General features: G+C 42.9%; 1 protein-coding gene across 1 annotated transcript in view; it reads left to right on the top strand.

The window, feature by feature from the left end:
* LOC104985211 (CUB and sushi domain-containing protein 1) overlaps positions 1-21,135 on the top strand; it is a 559,353-nt gene that overhangs the window by 402,786 nt on the left and 135,432 nt on the right. The window contains exons 42-44 of the mRNA XM_010835275.1: positions 5,275-5,448; positions 15,988-16,161; positions 17,543-17,716. Of these exons, the coding sequence (XP_010833577.1) occupies positions 5,275-5,448; positions 15,988-16,161; positions 17,543-17,716 (522 nt within the window). The remainder of the gene's footprint in view (positions 1-5,274; positions 5,449-15,987; positions 16,162-17,542; positions 17,717-21,135) is intronic.

The raw sequence follows: 21,135 nt of genomic DNA, 5'->3' as shown, positions 1-21,135 counted from the left end.
TCGTGTCCGACGCTGTGCGACCCCATAGGCGGCAGCCCCCAGGCTCCCCCGTCCTTGGGATTCTCCAGGCAAGAACACTGGAGTGGGTTGCCATTTCCTTCTCCAATGCATGAAAGTGAAAAGTGAAAGTGAAGTCGCTCAGTCGTGTCTGACCCTCAGCGACCCCATGGACTGCAGCCTACCAGGCTCCTCCATCCATGGGATTTTCCAGGCAGGAGTACTGGAGTGGGGTGCCATTGCCTTCTCCTATATATTACAGTTACTTTTAAGTAGATAAATTAAGGTTTTTAGTTGGAGTTTCAATATTAAACTCTTAAAAATTAATAGAATGAATATACAGAGAAGTAGAAGAATATAGTAGACCTGAAAAGCACTATGAACCAATTCAACATAATTAAGATTGATACAATTTTCACACAACAGTAGGATACAAATTCTATTCAAGTTCCCATAGGCTGTAAACTAGGAGACACTGAAACATAAGGGACATAAAACAATGTGCAAAAATTTCACGGTCTAAAGGTATTGAAATCATTATAGGGTCTGTTCTCTTATCACTGTGGAACTGTGTTAGAAATGAATACCAAAAGATATTTGAAAATAGCTGTCGCATTTTCAAGTACAATGTGACATTTACTAAGAGAGATCTTCAACTTAGCCATCAAAAGCCTTAATAAAGTTAGACTAAAAAAAGCACAGAGGTGATTGCAGAGGAGAAAGCATTTAAATGAGAAATTAATATCAAAATGAGAAATTAATATCAACATTACCTTTTTAAGTCCCATGTATTTGCAAATTAAATATCCACTTTTTAAAATTAGTTTTTTATTAAAGGATAATTGCTTTACAGAATTTTGTTGTTTTCTGTCAGACCTCAACACGAATCAGCCATAGGTATGCGTATATCCCCTGCCTTTTGAACCTCCCTCCCGTCTCCCTCCCCACTCCACCCCTCTAGGTTGATACAGAGCCCCTGTTTGAGTTTCCTGAGACATACAGCAAATTCCCATTGGCTATCTATTTTACGTATGGCAATGTAAGTTTCCATGTTACTCTCTCCATACATCTCACCCTTTCCTCCCCTCTCTCCATGTCCATAAATCTATTCTCTATGTCTGCTCCTCCACTGCTGCCCTGTAAGTAAATTCTTAAGTACCATTTTTCTAGATTCCATATAATGGATAAATGTCCACTTTTAAATGATGAAGGTACCTAAGAAGCCATAACAAGGAAAATTAGAAAATATTTGTAATAGAATAAAAATTGAAAGAGAATTTACCAGAATTTGTTGCATGCAGCTGAAGCTGCTCAGTGCAATCAAATGCAATGTGGAGTCTTGAATAAGATATGAAAACAAATAACGGACACTAGAGTAAAGTTTTGTGAAATTGGAACAAAATCTGTCCTTCAATTAATAATACTGTATCACATGTTCATTTCTTTCTTTTCTTTCCTTTTTTAAAATAACATTGTATTTCTTTATAGTCTCAGAATTGGATTAGAAGTTTTAAGCCTTGTTTAAATCTTTTTTTAATCACTAAGATAATAAATTTCTAGAATTTTAGTAGTAATACTAGATGCCAAAATACATGAAACTATATCAAAGTTTTGAATGAATATAGATTAGAAATCAAGCATTCTATTCATACTAAGTCAACCAAGTGGAATTAAATGTCATTTTTTTTAGCTAGGCAATAATTCTTAAATTTTCTAAAATATATCTATTATACATACTATATATATATGTATGTATATATGTAGACAAAAGCTTTTCTACTACACTTGATAAAATTTTAAGAAAGAACAACAACAAAAGAGATGGAGAAATTAAAGAATGTAAACTAAATGAAATGGTAGCACTGAATATTAAATAGAAAAAGTGAAACAAACTAGATAAAAGTAAAAGATCCTCATATAGTCCAGTTGTTTTTAAAGCTGACTGCTCTTTAGAAACACATCTAGGGCTCCAGGAAAAAAAAGCAATACCTGGGCATTTGTATTTTTCAGAAAATTCCCAGATAATTCTGATATACATCTGGATTTTAAAAATTGATTACAGATTTTTCTATTCAATGGTGGTTCTAATGATACAGAATTCTACTGACCAATCATAAGACAATGGTATTCAGTCAGTGATATCACATACTCACAACAGTAAAAGATGAAAAACACACTGATGCTTAAACTGAACCACTGGCAGCCCAGTTCCACTCTCATTTGTGAAAAGAAGACAGAACTGGGCTTTGGCCATCCATGAATTGTATCTCTACCTCCCTCTTGCTGATTTCTCAGAAGTCTGTTTTCCCGACTCTCAATTGAGGTACTTTAATCTGCTGGGTCTCACGCTGAGTCCGGTCCGTGGACAGCCTCCACCAGGCCCCAGGCCTGAAGCCGTCTCCAGGCATCGGGGCCACAGACATTCTCTGCAGATAGCTGGGCGTTCGCTGACTCCCCGCGTTGTGCACGAGTTGTTCTGTCTCACTTTGTCATTTGTCTCCTTTGAACGTCCTTGAGGATGTGCGGCCTTTTCTAAAATCACTGGCTTCCACAGAATTCTTTGCTTGCCTTTTGGTTTGTGTCTTTGTTAGTATCTGTTGTTCGGTTGGTCACCCTGTGGCCAGGGGGTGTGCCTTTTACCCTTGAACCTCTGACATCTCTGAAATCAGCCGTGTTTCCTCATAAAGACAGGGTGTTTTATGTTCTTCCTGAGTTTTCCTCACCCAAACATGGACTCTGCTCTTCTCCAAGGAGCCCTGCTACCTATTGCTGGAGATGGTACAAGAGACCAAGCTCTATGCCCGAGGGTGTGCACCATGTGAGGGTCACTGACTTTATCCTTGAAAGCGTGATGGGAGAGAAAAGCAGGGACATCAAGCTTCCCCTTGGAAATTTGACAAAGGATTCCATTTGTTTTTAGGGTAGAGGAGTTCTCTCTTTCTGTTAGGGGGCTTCTGTGTTGGTGCTGCCCACCTCATTAATGTGGCGGGGTTTCTGCCACCCAGATCTCCACATCTGAGACCCCATTATCCAGCTGCTGGAAAGCTAATGCTTTGTCCCAGTAGTTCTTGTTTATAGTCTAGTGAAGCTTAGTAGAGGACAAGCCTAAAATAATTTCGTCACCAGGATATTTTTAACAGAGGCTAAAAAAATAGAACAGATGTGAAAACCACCCTCCTTCGTGCTGGTCCACCATTAACAGTGCATCAGGACCTCCAAGAGGAGGTGTGCTCAGACCTCCCTTCTTACTAACGCTGAGGTTTCAAAACACGGTCCAGCTATCCTGAGTGGCTACAAGGGGATCTTTAAATATCATTGCCCAGAGGATGGTATGGGGAGGGAGGTGGGAGGCGGGTTCAGGATGGGGAACACGTGTACACCTGTGGTGGATGCATGTTGATGTATGGCAAAACCAATACAATGTTGTAAAGTAAAAAAAATAAAAAAGAAATTAAATAAATAAATAATTAATTAAAAATTTTTTTTAAAAATCATTGCTCAAGGTGAAGTTCATGCCATGTTTGAGAAAAGGCATAATGAGAAGTTTATAATTAATTGTAAAACATCTAAATCTGACTCAAACCCATGGACATGTAGAAGAGCGAACGCATTAGCAGTATTACTGAATGCATAAGATATGACCCTGTAAGAGTGTAGCAATCCCAGAAACTAAGAAGTCCTCAGAGCTCTCTCAACAACAATAATGTTCTCATCAGGAAATACTCCAGAGCTGACTTTTCCAGATTTCTGATGAGCAGTGCCCCCAGAGCACACATTTCCAGACTGTGTCTGTGTGTCTGTTTGAAACAGAACCAGGGTTTTGGGTCTTGGAATAAAATCAGCGTAATTCAAAAGATTGGTCTAAACAGTAAAATGGTCGTCACTTGAATTTTCAGTAAAGGTTTTCAGATTTTGGAACCAGTTCCCCAAATAGGCCCCAAGACGTCCTTCACTCTTAGCACCGGCCCAGCCCCGGCCAGGCGCAGGGCCTTAGTGGCCCCCACCCGCTGTCCTCTCGCCGAGCTCAGTGCACAGCCCTACCTGGCTGGGGCTGGTGTTAACCTTCAGAGCTGAACCAGCAGGGCTCAGAGACCGAGAGAGCTTGGTGGTGTCACCGAGCTCGGAACTGGCAAAGCTGAGCGGGCCCCGGGTGGCCTGCAGCCAGCATGTGCCTTCTTGCTCTTTTCCTTTACAACCTCTTATCAGTTTACTGTTAACGAGGACTCAGTCATTTCTAGCTACTTGGCAGCTTTGCCCCAAGCCCTTTGCACATAAAAACTCACTTAGTGCAGCAGGAAATTGTTATCACTCCTCTTAGAAGAGCTTTTCAGACACTTTCATTCTCACCTGTTAAATCATATTTAAGCCTCTAATGAGCAGTTCACCTTGATGACTTTATGACTCCCTCCTCCCCTGAGATTCTGCTAATGTGTGTGTGTGTGTGTGTGCGTGTGTGTGTGTGTGTGTGCTCAAACATCGGTGGATTTTGCGAGTGCAGGGAGTCAGGTGTTACAACAAGTATCTGTAATGAGAGTGACCATTGCATTCATCTCCCCACCTGGAGTAATCGTGTGGCTGTAAGTGGTCAGTGATCAATAATTATGCTGGAACATATGTGTAAACTGGGTGCCTACATCTATAATCACTTAAGGTCTAGTTTTTATATTTTTTTAATTTTCAGAAAGTCTGTACACGTTCCATATAGTCAGCGTTTTTATGAAGCTCATGGTCCCAACAAATAGTACATGAAAGAAAAAGTGAACTCAGTGCTTCTGCTGTAGTGGGCATCCTGGGTTTAATCCCACACAGCTTGTGCCAGTTGATGACTTTGGGGAAGACCAGCCACACGCCTCAGTTCCTGTTATGCCATGTGGATGCCAGTAACTGGGATGTGATTCTTGTAATTGATGTAAGCAAAAAAGGGCACAGAAAGCCAACTTGTTGGACTGCCTGGCTTGTAGGCTAAAATATTTGTATACTGTGTATTTAAAGAAAAGTGTAGCTACTTGTGAGAATGAAAAAATAAATAGCAATGGGTGAAGGAAGGGACTTACTCTGTTTTGGATTCCACTCTAAAGTTTCAAGTTTTCATTCCAAGGATACAAGAGAAGGGAAATTAAACGTCCCAGGTGATGGGTCATCTCACCGTGAGATGACACTCCTGCCCCCCGGCTTCTCAATGAAAATGAAGACTTAAGATTTTGTTGTTTTTTCACACAGAAAGTAGTCTATGTCAGACCTGCAACAATGTTCACTCTGTTTTTCTTTTCCTTCTAGTGATCTCGTGCGGAAGCCTGTCCTTTCCCCCAAATGGAAATAAGATTGGAACGCTGACAGTCTACGGTGCCACAGCCATATTCACGTGTAACTCGGGCTACACGCTCGTGGGCTCCCACGTCAGAGAATGCTTAGCCAATGGGCTCTGGAGCGGCCCCGAGACTCGCTGTCTGGGTGAGTTAATCCGTGCAAGGGCACTGCTTTGCCTCAAACAGACCTCAAAGATGGAGAACAGCAAGACAGAACCTGGTACTTCTCTCCATGAAAGCTCTGACCAAGAGTAACTAAATCCCACCTGGCTTTTAATGCTACTCTTTAGAGTATCACTTCCTCTTTAAATATCTAAAGGGATTTTTAAAAATCTGAGTGATAAATGCAGGTCACATGTCGCCTTAAATGACACAAAAATTATTTTATAGAGTGCTGAAGGTAGCACTGCCCTCGAATGCCCTCATAGTTTTAGAATGCACGCACACACACACACACACACACATTAAAAAAAAATAGAATGCACAAAAAATAAATTTTAAAATTGTCATATATTTTATCTTCTTAAAAATTTTAAAATTACATTAATAAGTTAATGTGCCATTAATGTCCATCAATGTAAGGGCAATGAATTGTTTAAAATAGGGCTTCCCTGGTGGTTCAGACAGTAAAGAATCTGCCTGCAATGCAGGGTACCTTGGTTGGATCTCTGGATCAGGAAGACCCCCTGGAAAAGGGAAGGGCTACCCACTCCAGTATTCTCTCCTGGATAATTCCATGGACAGAGGAGCCTGGCAGGCTACAGTCCATGGGGTTGCAAAGAATCAAACAAAACTGTGTGACTTTCACTTTTCCTCTGTTATCTTTTTTAAAAAGTTTTAAATTACATTAATAAGTTAATGTGCCATTAATGTCCGTCAGTGTAAGGACAATGAATTATGTAAAATAGAAAGTGTGCATAGTATTAATAATGTGGTCTTCTTTTCCCCAAGGATTAACATTTTCTACATGATCATTTTTTTTTTAAGTTGGGTTGAGGGGCTTCCCTGGCGATCCAGTGGTTAAGACTTCACGTTTAAGTGCAGGGGTGCTGGTACGATCCCTGGTCAGAGAGCTAAGAGCTCACATGCCTCGTGGCCAGAAAAACAAAATATAAAACAGAAGTAATATTTAATAAATTCAATAAAGACTTTCAAAATGGTCCACATTAAAAAAAATCTTTAAAAAATTGGGTTGAAAGTTTTTCCTTTGAAAAATTAAGTGTATGAAAATTGCTGTACGCAATTTAAAGGGCAGAGATTTTCATGCTTCTTCTAGGTCTGCAAGTGATTAGTAAAATATGTTAATTGCCTTTGCATGTGTGCATGCTAAGTCGGTTCAGTCCTGTCCGACTCTTTGCAACCCCATGGACTGTAGCCCACCAGGCTCCTCTGTCCATGGAATTGTCCAGGCAAGAATACTGGAATGGGTTGCCATGCTCTCCTCCAGTGGATCTTTCTGACCCGGAGATCAAACCCACATCTCCTGTGGCCCCCGCTTTGCAGGCAGAATCTTTGCCACTGAGCCACCAGGGAAGCCCCTTTTATAACTGTCTCTGTGATCTTTATAGCTTTGTAACCACTCCAATGCAGTGGAAGTGGGAAGTTTAGGCTTCTGAACCTTTGCAGGTGAGGCTGACTTCAAGAACTCAGCCAGGACCAGTGAATTTAAATAGCAATAATCTGTTCTTTCCACTGGAGGGAATTTGAAGAAACACTCAGGAATTTGAAGGAAGTGGATGAAAGTAAAGCAGCAGACCAAGAAACAGTAACTGATGTGAGAAGGAGGTTCTCATGCGTCTCCATGAAGTGACTTTCTTTAGATTAGTGCAGGGGTTGGATCTGTGCTGTTCTAATACGAGGCCTGTGTGTAAGTTCCCTGTTAAGTGCAGTCACTGTAGTTCTCAGCCATCTAGGACATCTCCCTGGGATTTATGTAGGAGGCAGTGCTGCTTTTGAGACGTCCTGTGCTTTCCTGCTGCTGTTATGAGATTGGCTGTTGAGTGGTGCTTCCCTAAGGCTGCTGTGGTTGGGGTAGGTTTTCTCAGTCAGCTGCAGTGAAGCGTGTCTGCAAAGGAAGGAATCAGGTGATCTAAGAAATTCCATCTCTGCTCTTAACTGTGAGATGGAAAGTGAACTCGATGTTCATTTGCTTAGTGGGTCACTGCTCACAAAAGCCTTATCGGTCCTTCCAGTGACCTGGGATGCTAAGGCAGCAGTGGCCGCAGAGAATTTCAGTGGCAACTTCAGTTTTTGTAACTGTTGAGTCATGGAGCCAGCTTGAGTCTTGTTGATTGCAAGCAAAACTTCACCTGGTTCGTGGCATTCTTTGATGGAAGGTTAGGGCTTTGAAGTAGAAAAGATGAGATGCGCAGTTGGCTGGATGGAGGTACTCAAAGGCACGGCCTCGGTGGGATGCAGTATGACTGAGATACTTCTGAAAGAGGGAGTTAAGCCGAAAGACAGAGGAAGAAAAATGTGTAGATCATAATGTATAAAATGATAGTGTTGTAGAACCTGGATGCAGGATATGAAGAACAATGCAATTGGAGGAGGCCAAAAACACACACCTAGAAAAGGATGAGAAATGATGAATAGCCATGTGTGATTCTAAACCAGTGAGTAAAGAATGGGTAAGAAGTCTAAAGATTTTGAAAGTTGTAAACGTAGTCTCAGTGAGACTTTATAGGTTGGAATTCACAATACACAGAATATGACAATGGAGGATAGCTCTTTTCCTGAAAAAAATGGCTTGCCAATGGGTACATAATATCATGTAACCTGGCAAGAATGTATGTCCACAGGACCCAGAAGACTGTGTGAGAGACAGTGGAGAGCTTGGGGAGAAGGATAAGCAGGTGGAGAACAGAGTACTGTCAGTGCTGGAGATGCTCAGACAGGGAAAGACCATAACGATGCTAGCTGAAAGACTGAAAAGAAATATCTGATGGCAGATTCAGGAACCCTTCAAATCAATTATTGGCCAGATAGATTTTTTTTAAGACATAAGAAGGGCTTCTCAGGTGCCGCTTGTGGTAAAGAACCCTTCTGCCAGTGCAGGAGACATAAAAGATATGAGTTCAATCCCTGAGTCAGGAAGATCCCCTGGAGGAGGGCATGGCAACCCACTCCAGTATTCTTACCTAGAGAATCCCACGGATAGAGGAGCCTGGGGTATAATCCATGGAGTCAGAAACCATCAAACACAACTGAAGCAACTTAGTATGTACACATGCAGACATAAGAAAATAATGGAATTAGTATGATATTTTACTCAAAATGAAAAGTAATATAAATTAAAATGTACATGATGAGGAGAAAATTATGAACTCGTAGCGCACACAGAAGGACCAGGTGTTTTGGGTAACAGAAGGCTCATGGTGCTAAGAGATTATTAGTATTATTTCCTTCAGTCCATATCTGGGGTGAAGACTTCAGTTCTGTGAGGTAGTTCAAGTGAGCTGCTGAGTGCTTGAAATGCATTTGTGGTGAAGGTTCTGGTAACCATGACATGTGAGGAATGTTTAGGAAACTTGTGATCTTCAGTTTGGCTGGGGGAAAAGTTAGGAGGTAATTAATAGCTATTTTCAAATATTTAAAACAGTTGGTGGGAAAAAATTTAAAAACTGAAATTAATTAAACACATCTGCTGAGGGCAAGAACCAGGGTTGCTAATGAGATGAGTGATACATAATTCCATTCATTGGCTTGAAATACCAGATGTGCTTATAGAAGAATAGTTTTCAGATTCAATATAGGAAATATTTCCCCTTATTTATTCTTCAACAAGTGGGATCTGTCCAAGAATGTTATGAAGACTTCCTGAAGAAGTGGTTGGCCACCTGGCAGCTGTTTGTGGGGGGCTCCATTGGACTCTGTGCTGTTTTGATTCTATACCCAGCATGCTTTCTCCATCATAATGCAAAACACTTTGGCAAGAGCATTTTTTCAAGTTGTGAGTGAAGTATCTTGTTTATTTTTAGAGTCACTAGAACAAAAGAATTCCTTTGCTTGAGATTCTGTTTCACATGGAGCAGGCATCCTGTTTCTAGCTGGGGTACAATGGTTATTTCTAATGATTTCCAGCAGGGAAGAACATGCCAGATTCCTTATGATCGTGGCAGCAGAAATGGCCAAGCACATGCATGGACACTGTCACAGTGGGAGTCTCGTGAGTGTTAACAGTAGGAGAGCTGGATTTAAGAAGGTGAAGGATGATTTTCTTCGTTCGACATCTGAGAACTGAACCTGTGCTGTATTTGAGGTCCCTTGCCAGAATTCTAAGCTAGAATTTTTGAGGAAAGATAGAATAAGGAAAACTTGGCAACCCTGTGTGTAACCATGATTAGAGCTAGAATTTAGGCAAAGTGCTACCTGTGAGCATCAGAGTCCATTTTTCTAAAGGGTTTGCCCTCACTTAATCAGTGCAGCATCTCTGCCACAAGCAGGGTCTTCCCAGGCCGGGAATTGCCCAGGATGTGTTCTCATTCACCGTCTGCTGTGCAGCACTCCGCGTCTCCCTGGACTGCAGAATTAAGTACCAAGAAGGCTGACCCCATATCTACGCATCAGGTACCTTATAATCCATCAGGGAAGCGTTACAGTCCCCATGCTCCCTTAATTATCTTCTGTTTATCTTCCCTGCGGTAGCTTGCACTGAACTCAACAGAGAACATGCCAACTCCACCAGGTTGTCCATTTGTAATCCAGGTCTCCTATCGCAGGAACCACATTAGTCTTTTAAGATCATTGATATCATTTAGCTTTATCAACACATAACAACCCATCATGACTTTCACTCCCTTACTTCTTTAGTCTGTAGCCCTCAAGATATCAGTGATAGATTGAGACATTTCCTCCACAAAGAACATTATCTCTTTTTCATTTGATTATTTTGCTGTTATTGGAGGTAAGTTTGCATTTGCTGCACTTTGATGACCTTTGATACACTTTGATGGGGAGATGAACTCTTTTGTAATGTGATATCATGGTGACATCTGAGTGGCTGAAGTAGCTATTAATAGATGACATGATTCAAAATGATATTGTAGACACTGCTTTTCCATAGCTACTAGAGAATAAAACCAGAAAGGATTCAAGAACCTTGTGTTTTGCGACACATCCATGTACAGATTTTTAATAAAACAACTGGTTATGACAATGCTTGTATTACACCAAAAAGATATTAGAGGAGAAAGATTAACCCCACCCTCTTTGATCCTGGTATAAAATTGATCTTCAGTCTAAAATTTAGGCTGTGTGATAGTCAGGGAAGGTAAACTATTAGGAGCACTCAGTGCTAATTTCACAGCTTACATCTGTGCTGTCTGTGGCTCAGAGGTGAAAAGTACAGCATTCTCCCCAGCCACAGGCTCTTCTATCTGTATTTCTGAATATTGTCTAGTGATGTTCATTTAACTCCTCGAGAAATATTGCATAGGATAGGAAGTTAATAGGAGTTTTTTTTTTTCTATAAGGAATTTATAATCAAAGGAATAAATAAGATAAAAACCCAGTATCTTTAATAAAAAGTTGAGATTAATGAGTGGCAGGGGAGAGAGCCACACAAGATGCTTCCCATATTGGGGGCGGGGGCACTTTCATGAGCAGAGGTGTCTGCAAACCCGCAGAAACAGACTTGAGTCGTTCCAGGAGTAAGTCACCCCACAGAACTAGTGACCGCTGCAGAGATGCAGAGCAGAGGGGCAGGCAGTCCTCAGGGAGCTCTGTGTGGTCCCTTGATGCTGAGGGTCTGGGACTATGGCAACAAGATGTGGGAGGAATCCATATCCTTTCACAGATGCCCCTCTGGATCAGGCAGGGGCTCAGAGGTGGTGCAGAGACCAGGACCCTGCTCTAGAACTCATAGACTAAGGGTGGAGAAGAAGAGGTAAGAAAAACCATTTCCATCCTCTGAATTTAAGACAAAACAACCCTCACCATATGGTATTGTAAATAGATGGTCCTAGAGGTAGAGTCTCCTTCTGCAGGGAAACCTAAAATAAAGGAGATGTTTGAGTTGAGTATTGATTCTTGCCTGGGAAATCCCACAGACAGAGCTTGGTGGGCTGCAGTCCATGGAGTTGCAGAGTCGGACACGAAACTAAGTGACTAACACTTTCACTTTCAGAGCGTGTCAAATAGAGACTTGATACAAACATATTCTGTGGCAAAGGGACCGGTCTTATTTGTTGGTGTTACTAAGGGCCCTGAATGTCGCCCACTCATCACACCCCACCTGCCGATCCTCACAAAGATTCAGACACCTGCTACAACACTATAGTTTCTCCGACTTCCACAAAGACACTCAAGGATACCCCCCAGAATTGCTCATGGAAGGAAAAAAGTCTCATTTGTGGGAACTCAAGTGTGTTCCTTCATGAATATGCCAGATCTAGAGATTTAAATGCATATATCAGTTTTTACTGCTCAGCCATTAGCCTGTTTCCTGCATGTAAGGGGATCTGATCCATCTGAAATTTCGTGACCATTTATTAACACTCGGGTGGAAGTTTATAAACTGGCTTTAAAAGTCACTGCCAAATAGGCCTTTAGCCCCTCAGCTGGAGTTACTGGTGGAGCCTGCAGAATGAAGCAGACTGCATTTCTCAGTCTCCTGCAGGTACAGCATAGTTGTAATGCTTCTTATTTTATTTTCAGCAACGAGTGCCAGTAATCACAAAGCAAATACAGAGGCTGAAAAATTTGGTTTGCAGATTTTGTAAAAATGTGTGGATGTATTCACTTCCAATCCCCAAACCAATATTTAGTATTTTTCCTGATACAAACTGGCACAGTGAAAAGAAGGTGACCTTACAATAGGGGATTCTGGGGTGTGGGAAATGTGTGTGTGTGTTGAGAGTGTGAGAGAGGGGCCTTGTGACAGGAGGCACACTTGTTCAGTTCCTGTGAACACCCAACCTCTACAATGGGAGATGCAGGCTCCAGGTCGGCCCAGACCAGGACACCCTGTCACCTGGGAGCCAGGGTGCCCAATGGGTCTCCTGGAGGAGCAGGTATCCGTGGGACCAGGGGAACTGGATTCAGTTCCCAAATCACAGAATTTCCTTCTGAAATTGCATGAGTCTAGGTAATTGTAGGAGACTCTGACACAGGTTCAAGACACAGACTCTGACTCTGTCTTGAAAGAAGCATTTGGTCTGTGCATTCACTGTGTGTTCAGGGACAGCTGCTAACTGACCTCTGACACTTTGTGTCCACCGCTCAGTGAAGTCACCCCTGAAAGGCAATAGGATTTGTCAGGTTGCAGGCCGTGATCATTGCAACATCAGAGACAAGGTGCAGTGCAGACAGCTCACCTGGACAATGCAAAATCCTATCCATGGGGAGACCCCATCTCTGAAATACACCTGCCCGGGGCCCCCTTCCAGATGCCTGGATGCAGTAGCAGGTGTGGGGGCTGAAGGGTGGAGGGATTCCACTCATCCCAGGGCAGAGTTCAGAATAGTCACTCCACTAGAAACAAGCTGGCAAAGCTTTTGTTCTGTCAGGCAACTGTATGGTCAGTCTACAACCCATACTAAGGCATCTGTCAATCCTAAAGGAAATTGACCCTGAATATTCATTGGAAGGACTGATGCTGAGTCTGCAGCTCCAATACTTTGGCCACCCGATGTAAAGGAACTGACTCATTGGAAAATATCTTGATGCTGGGAAGTACTGAGGGCAGGAGGAGAAGGGGGTGACAGAAGATGAGATGGTTGGATGGCATCACTGACTCAATGTTTGAGCAAGCTCACAGAGATAGTGAAGTACAGGAAAGCCTTGTGCGCTGCAGTCCATGGGGTTGCAACAAGTTGGACATGACTTAGTGACTGAAAAACCACAATGGCATCTGTGTGTAGAATTTGGACAGTAACCTTCCAGAATGGCTGCCTGGAGAGGCAGGGCCTGTGGAGGCCCTATCCCCCCATTGTGGGATAGACACATCACACCCAGGAAGATCCAGTTCTACTGGCCCATGTGCTAGACCAAGCTGATTGATATCAAGGCCCTGGCTAGTGGCTTCTCTGTGCTTCTGACCATGAGCGGGGCTCCCACAGAGGGCATGGCTGCCATCCACCATGTCCAGTTCCCGCTCCTGATGAGTTTGCAGGAATCCCTGGACCTGGGAGGAAACCGAGAATCCCCTGTGGGTCCCTTGTTCTCCTTGGGTTTGACTCATGGCCTCCCCAACACAACTTCTGAGAGTTGACCCGGCCTCTACTCTGTGTTTTAGCAGAATTTGTTCCATGGATTTTATTCCTACTAATTCAGTTTTAGAGAAAGATTGTTAAAAGGAGTTCTGTCTTCTGTTTGGGACATCTAACTAAAATATAGTAAATAAAAACAATACCACTGTCATTACATCTGAAGTAGCATAAACTTAAAGACCAGTGATCTTGCAGCTTAAGGCACAGAGGACTCATTCTGCAGATGAGGCGAAACCTTCAGACCCTTGTGACCCAATCACATGTATAGAATCTCAGTCATTCTGGAATTTCATGGAATTCCCATTCCATCGTGCAGTTCATCTTAGCCGGCCAATGAATGATGTTTCCCATGGTTTAGGGTGTGAGACAGAGTCACTTGTCCAGAACTGAAAACAGCCACCCCGGCATGGAATTCCTGATTCTGCTACTGACTCTCAAGAACAATTTTAAGCTATTGGAGACTTACCCACTCCATAGTAATGCTTGTCCTCAGCAGGGAGAAAATGGAGAATTAAAATGTAAAGTTCTAAGAATGTGGAAATAATAGAATTTGTAATTCATACTTAAACTAAAAGCAAATCCATCCATTCCTTTAGGATATATCTCTCTGTCAGTCAACGCATCCATTGAATTAAAAATCACGTGCAGTTACAGTTTTACAGTATTCTACCTAAATCACTTGCTCCTTTCTAGCCAGAGCTCTCAGGTTCTGATTTGTGGCAGATTATTAAATTCATGAGTCGGATTGAAGTAAAAATAAAATAATCCACATGCTCTTCACTCTGAGATTTTCTGCCCACACTTTGATGGAACCATTTCTGACGCATTTGTCAGGAAATCCAGCCTCCTAACCTAGGTGCAATAATACTGGCTGCAGAATTGCCTAAAAGCGTTTAGCGATCTTGTTTAAGCTGAAGCCAAATGCTAATGAAAAAGAAACAAGCAAACACAAAACCCAGAGGCCTGGCATCCCAGTGTGAGGTCTCCCAGATAATCACATCACTTTATTTAATTTAGGAGATACTTCTCTTGAAACGTGCAGGGCTGCCCTCATCCCTCATCTCAATTCTCTCTCTCTCTTTTTTTCCGGTTAATAGAGTTTCTTGCCCTTTCTTTGCTGCTGATTGTGCTCAGTAGAGGGCTCCCAGGTGGTGCTAGTGGTAAAGAACCTGCCTGCCAATGTAGGAGACTAGAGACATGGGTTTGATCCCTGGACTGGGAAGATCCCCTGGAGGAAGGCATGGCACTCACTCCAGTATTCTTACCTGGAGAATCCCATGGATAGAGGAGACTGGTGGACTATAGTCCATGGGGTTGCAAACAAATGACTAGAGCAACTTAGCACGCATGCACCAGTGCTCACTGAAATACTAATAGCTAAATGTAGCCAAAATTGGGGAAGTTGCACAACATAGAGTGTGAACTGTGTAAGGCTGTAACCTAAAAGGCTAAAATGGGTGCGCTTCTGGAAAATGAATAGTTTGGTCCCATAACTCCATAATCTTCATTTTAACTGAGACTATAAAAATAAATCAAATCCAGGTTCTCAGTACAGGGACTCGACGCCTTGGTCTGGCTAATGGTGTGCTCCCTTTAGGCCTGCAGTTGCCTCTGTCGGGGTGTGTGATGCCCGGCTTGGCTGCATGCCTCCTCCCCACTCCTCACCTCTTTAAGATGAAACTCCCTGGGATGCTTTCTGTGTCAGACCTCTGAGGACGGCCTTACTCTTCATGGAATCCCCAGCCCCAAAGACACTGCTGGCCTGAAAACATGACTCCAATGGACGTTTCCTGAAACTGGATTTATTTTATAACACGAGTCCTTCCTCTAGAATTTCACTAATAGTTCAGGAATCTAACTCTCCCTGGAAATCCCTCCATACCTTTCTGTGCTACACATATTCAATAGGGTTACGGAACTTACATTAGTTCCAAGTGTCTCTTCCTTGCTTTTGGCTTTTATTTACCAGATAAATACCATAAAATATGAATGAAAAATAAGTAGAAGAAATGAATGGAGAAACCATAACTAGGGGATACCCTTTAACAATTTTCTATTTGAAATATTACTTATGTTCCCACAACTGTTGAGAAAAATTAAGCTGAAAAGCAAAACATATAAAATATATATATATATTATATTTATATTTATATAAATGGAAAACCTTTAAATACTGTTTGTATTCAAGGCTGTTAGTTACTTGACAATAAAGACAAATTATGAATGCATTACTTCTATAATTTTTTATTGATATATAGTCCATTGACATTGTGTTAATCTCTTCTCTACAGCAGAGTAACTCAGTTACACATGATGCATAATCTGTTTCACGTTCACTTCCATTCTGGTGTATTCCAGGCTGTTGCATGTAGCTCCCTGTGCTAAACAGTAGGACCCTGTTGTTTGTCCATAAATGTGCTTTTACAGAAGACACACTCTCCAGTGTGTATTTGTTGGTTTTGTTCATTTTCCAGCTGGCCACTGTGGCTCCCCGGACCCCATCGTGAATGGTCACATCAGCGGCGATGGCTTCAGTTACAGGGACACAGTGGTGTATCAGTGCAACCCCGGCTTCCGGCTCGTGGGGACTTCCGTCCGGATATGCTTGCAAGACCACAAGTGGTCCGGACACACCCCAGTCTGTGTCCGTAAGTACCTTCTGCGAACTAATTCGGGCGGTGTTGCCCTTAGGGGTGTGTTCCTTTTGTCATTAAGTTGTAGCACAGACATGTCTAATCTCAGAGGAGAAGATGGAGAGCTGATGGGAGAGAGAAAACACGGGCACTCCCCCACTTCCGTCTCTGGTCCTCCTCCCATTCCAAGTTTTCCCAGCCCTCTGCCAGCTTCCCATCCACATTGCATTTGCTCACAGCTCATCTCAGATGGGTCCCAAGATGAGGATGTCAGGCATTTATTCCCCTAGACGCCATCACAGGACGACCAGGTGGACACCCCCTCTGACTAGTGGAGGGTAGGGCTGCTGAGCCTGAGTCTGCAGGTCAACTTCGCAGGTGCCCCCCGAGTCCACCTCCAGTCTTCTGTGTTGTGTTGTGTTTCTGTCATTGCTTCGTCAAGAACACAGACAGCTTTGAACGCAGTCCTTCCTTTCGTATAAGGTGAAACTGTACGTAACAATTGTCCTCAAACTTTCTAACTTCAAAGGCAAATGCCAACTCCTATTTTTAGAAGAGAGTGTACCTCTATCGCAAATTTCCTTTTAAGCCAATTTTTCCTAATATGTTCTCTATTTTCCTAAACAAAGGGAACATTGATGTAAGTTTACGAAAGTGACGGATCTTCTCTGTGATAGTGCTGTGGTAAATGTACAAAGGTCAAGGGTGAAAGTTTTATTTGAAAGGGAAAGTGGTTGACAAGATAAGTGAGAAGAACACCAGTGTTACAGCTGTAATGTGTTTCTTTTGAAAGGGCCAGTCAAAAGTATCTTCGTGATTTGTGTTACTGTGATTGTGGGCATCACAGGATGACAGTTGACTGCATAAACAGGGGATGTTGAAGAAAATAGGATTTGAGCATGCACACATTTTTGCTAATTTCATGATGTTTACATTGATTTGGGAATAACTTATACATACGTAATTTAAATTTTCAGCTAAATTCCTTTAATGTTTCAAAATGAGAGTTCCACAAAATTAGCTGATGTTTTCTAGGGGAAAAATATTCAAAACTCATGATTAACAGAACATTTTTTCATCTTGTTTTTCATTGTTTTATTTCAAAATTACTTGATATCCCATCATGAAGTAAATAAGAAATAATTATGATTATGAACAAAAGCAGGTGCTGGTTATTTTCCACAATTAGTTATAATAAAAACCTGTGGTTCAACCCATGACTCTTTCTCCTGGTTTCTGCTTCCAAATATAAACACAATCTGTAACATATCTGATCTGCTGTCAACCCTCTAATTAACACGTTTAACACATATGATATGTATGAATGAAGAATTCCAGGTGAAGGTAATGACTTGTTCATCTTCTGACCACCGTGTGGACCTGTGTTCCTCCACAGCCATCACCTGTGGACACCCGGGGAACCCCGCCCACGGGCTGACCAATGGCAGCGAGTTCAACCTGAATGACATGGTGAACTTTACCTGCAACCCCGGCTACCTGCTGCAGGGTGCGTCTCGAGCCCAGTGTCGGAGCAATGGCCAGTGGAGCAGCCCCCTGCCCACCTGCCGAGGTAGGAGAGCCCCCGGTCAGCAGGGGCAACCACACACCAGGGGGTCTGTCTGCCTGCTTGGAGGGCTTCTGCACCCGCTTTCCACATGGTGGAATAACGTTTCTGAGGATGACACACAAATCTCCATGGTCTCTGGTCTTTGGCCAGATATTCAGTCATAGAACCCTGGGACTCTGTGCTTCAAAGACTTCTTCCATTTATGCTTCTCCTCACTTGGGCACTCATTTATCTCTACCACATATACTCCATGCCCTTGGTCCTTACAATTCTAGACTTAAGGATGTACTTAAGAAGTTCTAACTGCTTTTAGATCTCAAGTTTTAGATCTCAGGGCTTCCCTGATAGCTCAGTTGGTAAAGATTCCACCGGCAATGTGGGAGACCTGGGTTTGATCTCTGGATTGGGAAGATCCCCTAGAGAAGGGAATGGCTACTCATTTAGTATTCTGGCCTGGAGAATTCCACAGACTGTATAGTCCATGGGGTCGCAAAGAGTTGAACACAGCTCAGCAACTTTCGCACTCACACTTAAATCTCAAGTTTTAGAAATTTGCTTCTTTAAAAATTGTCACACAGATTTGGATTAACACTTAAATTTCCAAGGAAATGCTGCTCTGTAGTTTTTGAGTTTTTAAGAGTTTAGAGAACTTGGACATTGACAGATTCATCTTGTAGTCTTTAGTTCATGCTGTTTAAGGTTTTGCTCCAATTACCTTCCATTAAAACATCTCTCATACTGAAGGTGAACATTCTTCCATACGAAGGTAAAGTGTTATTTCTGTTTGTTTTTGGTAGTAACAGTATTAAAGCCAGATACATACAAAGGTCCTGTGCTCTGACAATCACCCACCTTCCCACTGGGTACACAAGGAAGCTCTATTCAAAAGCAACAATAGCAGGATGGGAATTCAGGCTGTGCTTCAAAAGGCAGTCGCTTGAAATTTGGCTACCTACCTATCCATGCTGGCAAGCATCTATATCAGAGTGCTTCACTGCAGCTCAAAAACAGAGTAATGCCTCCTCATTCCACTTCCCTCTAAAACTCCCTTTTCAACATGAGAAAGTCTTGCCATGAAGAGCAGACCCCCAGGTTCCCTGTTCTCACTGTCTCCAGAAGGCAGGCTTCAGGTTTGTCCTATTGGGGGAGGAGAAGTGAAGCATTAGTCACTCAGTCATGTCTGACTCTTTGCGTCCCCACAGACTGTAGCCCACCAGGCTTCTCTGTCCATGGGATTCTCCAGGCAAGAATACTAGACTGAATTGCCATTCCCTTCTCCAGAGGATCTTCCTGACCCAGGGATCGAACCTGGGTCTCCTGCACTGCAGGCAGATTCTTTACCATTTGAGCTTCAGGGAAGTCCTGGGGAAGGAAAGGGTGGAGTATCTCATGGAGATGCCCCTGGTTTCTCATCCCAAAGCTCATGCTGGTCTCCTGACAATGTGGGGCATCTGGCCAGCCTGTACATTGGCAGGTTAACCTTGTAGATTACATGTTATCATTAAATCCTATTAGGCAGGGGCAGTGATTGGGATGAATGGAGTTAGGGGATGTCTGGAATGTGTGAGCTGGCACAACTAGTTGGCTTCTACGTATGTCTGGCCCCTCCCCTTCAGTGGGACACTCCAGCGGCCCCTAGTGCTTCCTGAGCATGGTGTAGGCATGGCTGTGATAGCCATGGTGAATCATTCACCCCCTCTCACAGGGAAACACCGTGCCCACATGTCTGCCTGGAGCCCTGGGCACTTGGATGGCAGTGGAGAGACTGGGCAATGGTATCCACCACTTGTTCCAGCAACTTCAGAGATAAGCTAAAGATTCAGTTCAGTTCAGTCACTCAGTCAGGTCCCATTCTTTGTGACCCCATGGACTGTAGCACGCCAGGCCTCCCTGTCCATCACCAATTCCCAGAGCCTACTCAAACTCATGTCCATTGAGTCGATGATGCCATCCAAACATCTCATCCTCTGTCATCTCCTTCTCCTCTTGCCCTAAATCTTTCCCAGCATCAGGGTCTTTTCAAATGAGTCAGCTCTTCACATCAGGTGGCCAAAGTACTGGAGCTTCAGCTTCAGCATCAGTCCTTCCAAGGAATATTCAGGACTAATTTCCTTTAGGATGGACTGGTTGGATGTCCTTGTGGTCCAAGGGACTCTCAAGAGTCGACTCTGTGGGAGAGGGAGAGGGAGAGGGAGGGATGATTTGGGAGAATGGCATTGAAACATGTATAATATCATATATGAAACGAGTCGCCAGTCCAGGTTCGATGCACAATACTGGATGCTTGGGGCTGGTGCACTGGGACGACCCAGAGGGATGGTATGGGGAGGGAGGAGGGAGGAGGGTTCAGGATGGGGAACACATGTATACCTGTGATGGATTCATTTTGATATATGGCAAAACCAATACAATATTGTAAAGTTAAAAAATAAAAAAAAAATGGATAATGCCAAAAAAAAAAAGTCTTCTCCAACACCACAGTTTAAAAGCATCAGTTCTTCAGTGCTCAGCTTTCTTTATGTCCAATTCTCACATCCATACATGACTACTGGAAAAACCATAGCTCTGATTAGAGGGACCTAGCTAAAGGTTAAAAAGCTTTAATCAAATTGTTTTCTCTATCCACTATGACAGGGAAAGATAGCTCAAGTGTAAGAATGATTAAAAATGGAGGCGCATAAATTTGGGTCCAGTTAATCTTCACAGGGGGTTATGGCATAGCTGTGTCTTTGATGTCTTAGGCTTGAAGGGATGTCTAGATCCATTCCTTCAGAACCCTTCTCCTCAACCTAACATTTACTAAGCACCAACTGTGTTCTGAGTGCTATGCGATACACTATCAATACAGAGCTGGCTGAAATAATTCATACCTTTAAGCAGGTAATAATCTAGAGATTAGGGCTGGTTAATTAGGGAGAAAGGCCCCCAGCTACTGAGATTGCCCACTGGACACAGGAAAGATGGAGTAAATTCCAAGAGCAGGCTTTTAATTATCAAAATATCTTTTCTGTACCTCATTTTCCTTTGTCGTAGCTTAGTCATGCTAAGTCATGTCTATACTCCTGTGCAAACGCCGTGGACTGTACCCGCCAGCCTCCTCTGTCCACAGGTTTTCCCAGGCAAGAATACTGGAGTGGGTTGCCATATCCTTCTCCATCATTTTCACCCAACTTATGCCGAAGCAATGGAGAAGAAATCAAATGCCTGTCATTTAACAATAGTTCTTGGTGTTTGGGGCTTCCCTTGTGGCTCAGCTGATAAAGAATCCACCTGCAATGCAAAAGACCTGGGTTCAATTCCTGGGTTTGGAATATCCCCTGGAGAAGGGAAAGGCCACCCACCCATCCCTGGAGAATTCCATGGACTGTATAGTCCACGGAGTTGCAAAGAATCAACACGACTGAGCAACTTAGACTTTCACT

The sequence above is a fragment of the Bison bison genome, unplaced genomic scaffold (genome assembly GCF_000754665.1).
Source record: "Bison bison bison isolate TAMUID 2011002044 unplaced genomic scaffold, Bison_UMD1.0 scf7180017864040, whole genome shotgun sequence".
NCBI lineage: Eukaryota > Metazoa > Chordata > Mammalia > Artiodactyla > Bovidae > Bison > Bison bison.
The sequence above is the reverse complement of the archived record's forward strand: the minus strand, read 5'-3'. Positions and strand labels throughout refer to the sequence as shown.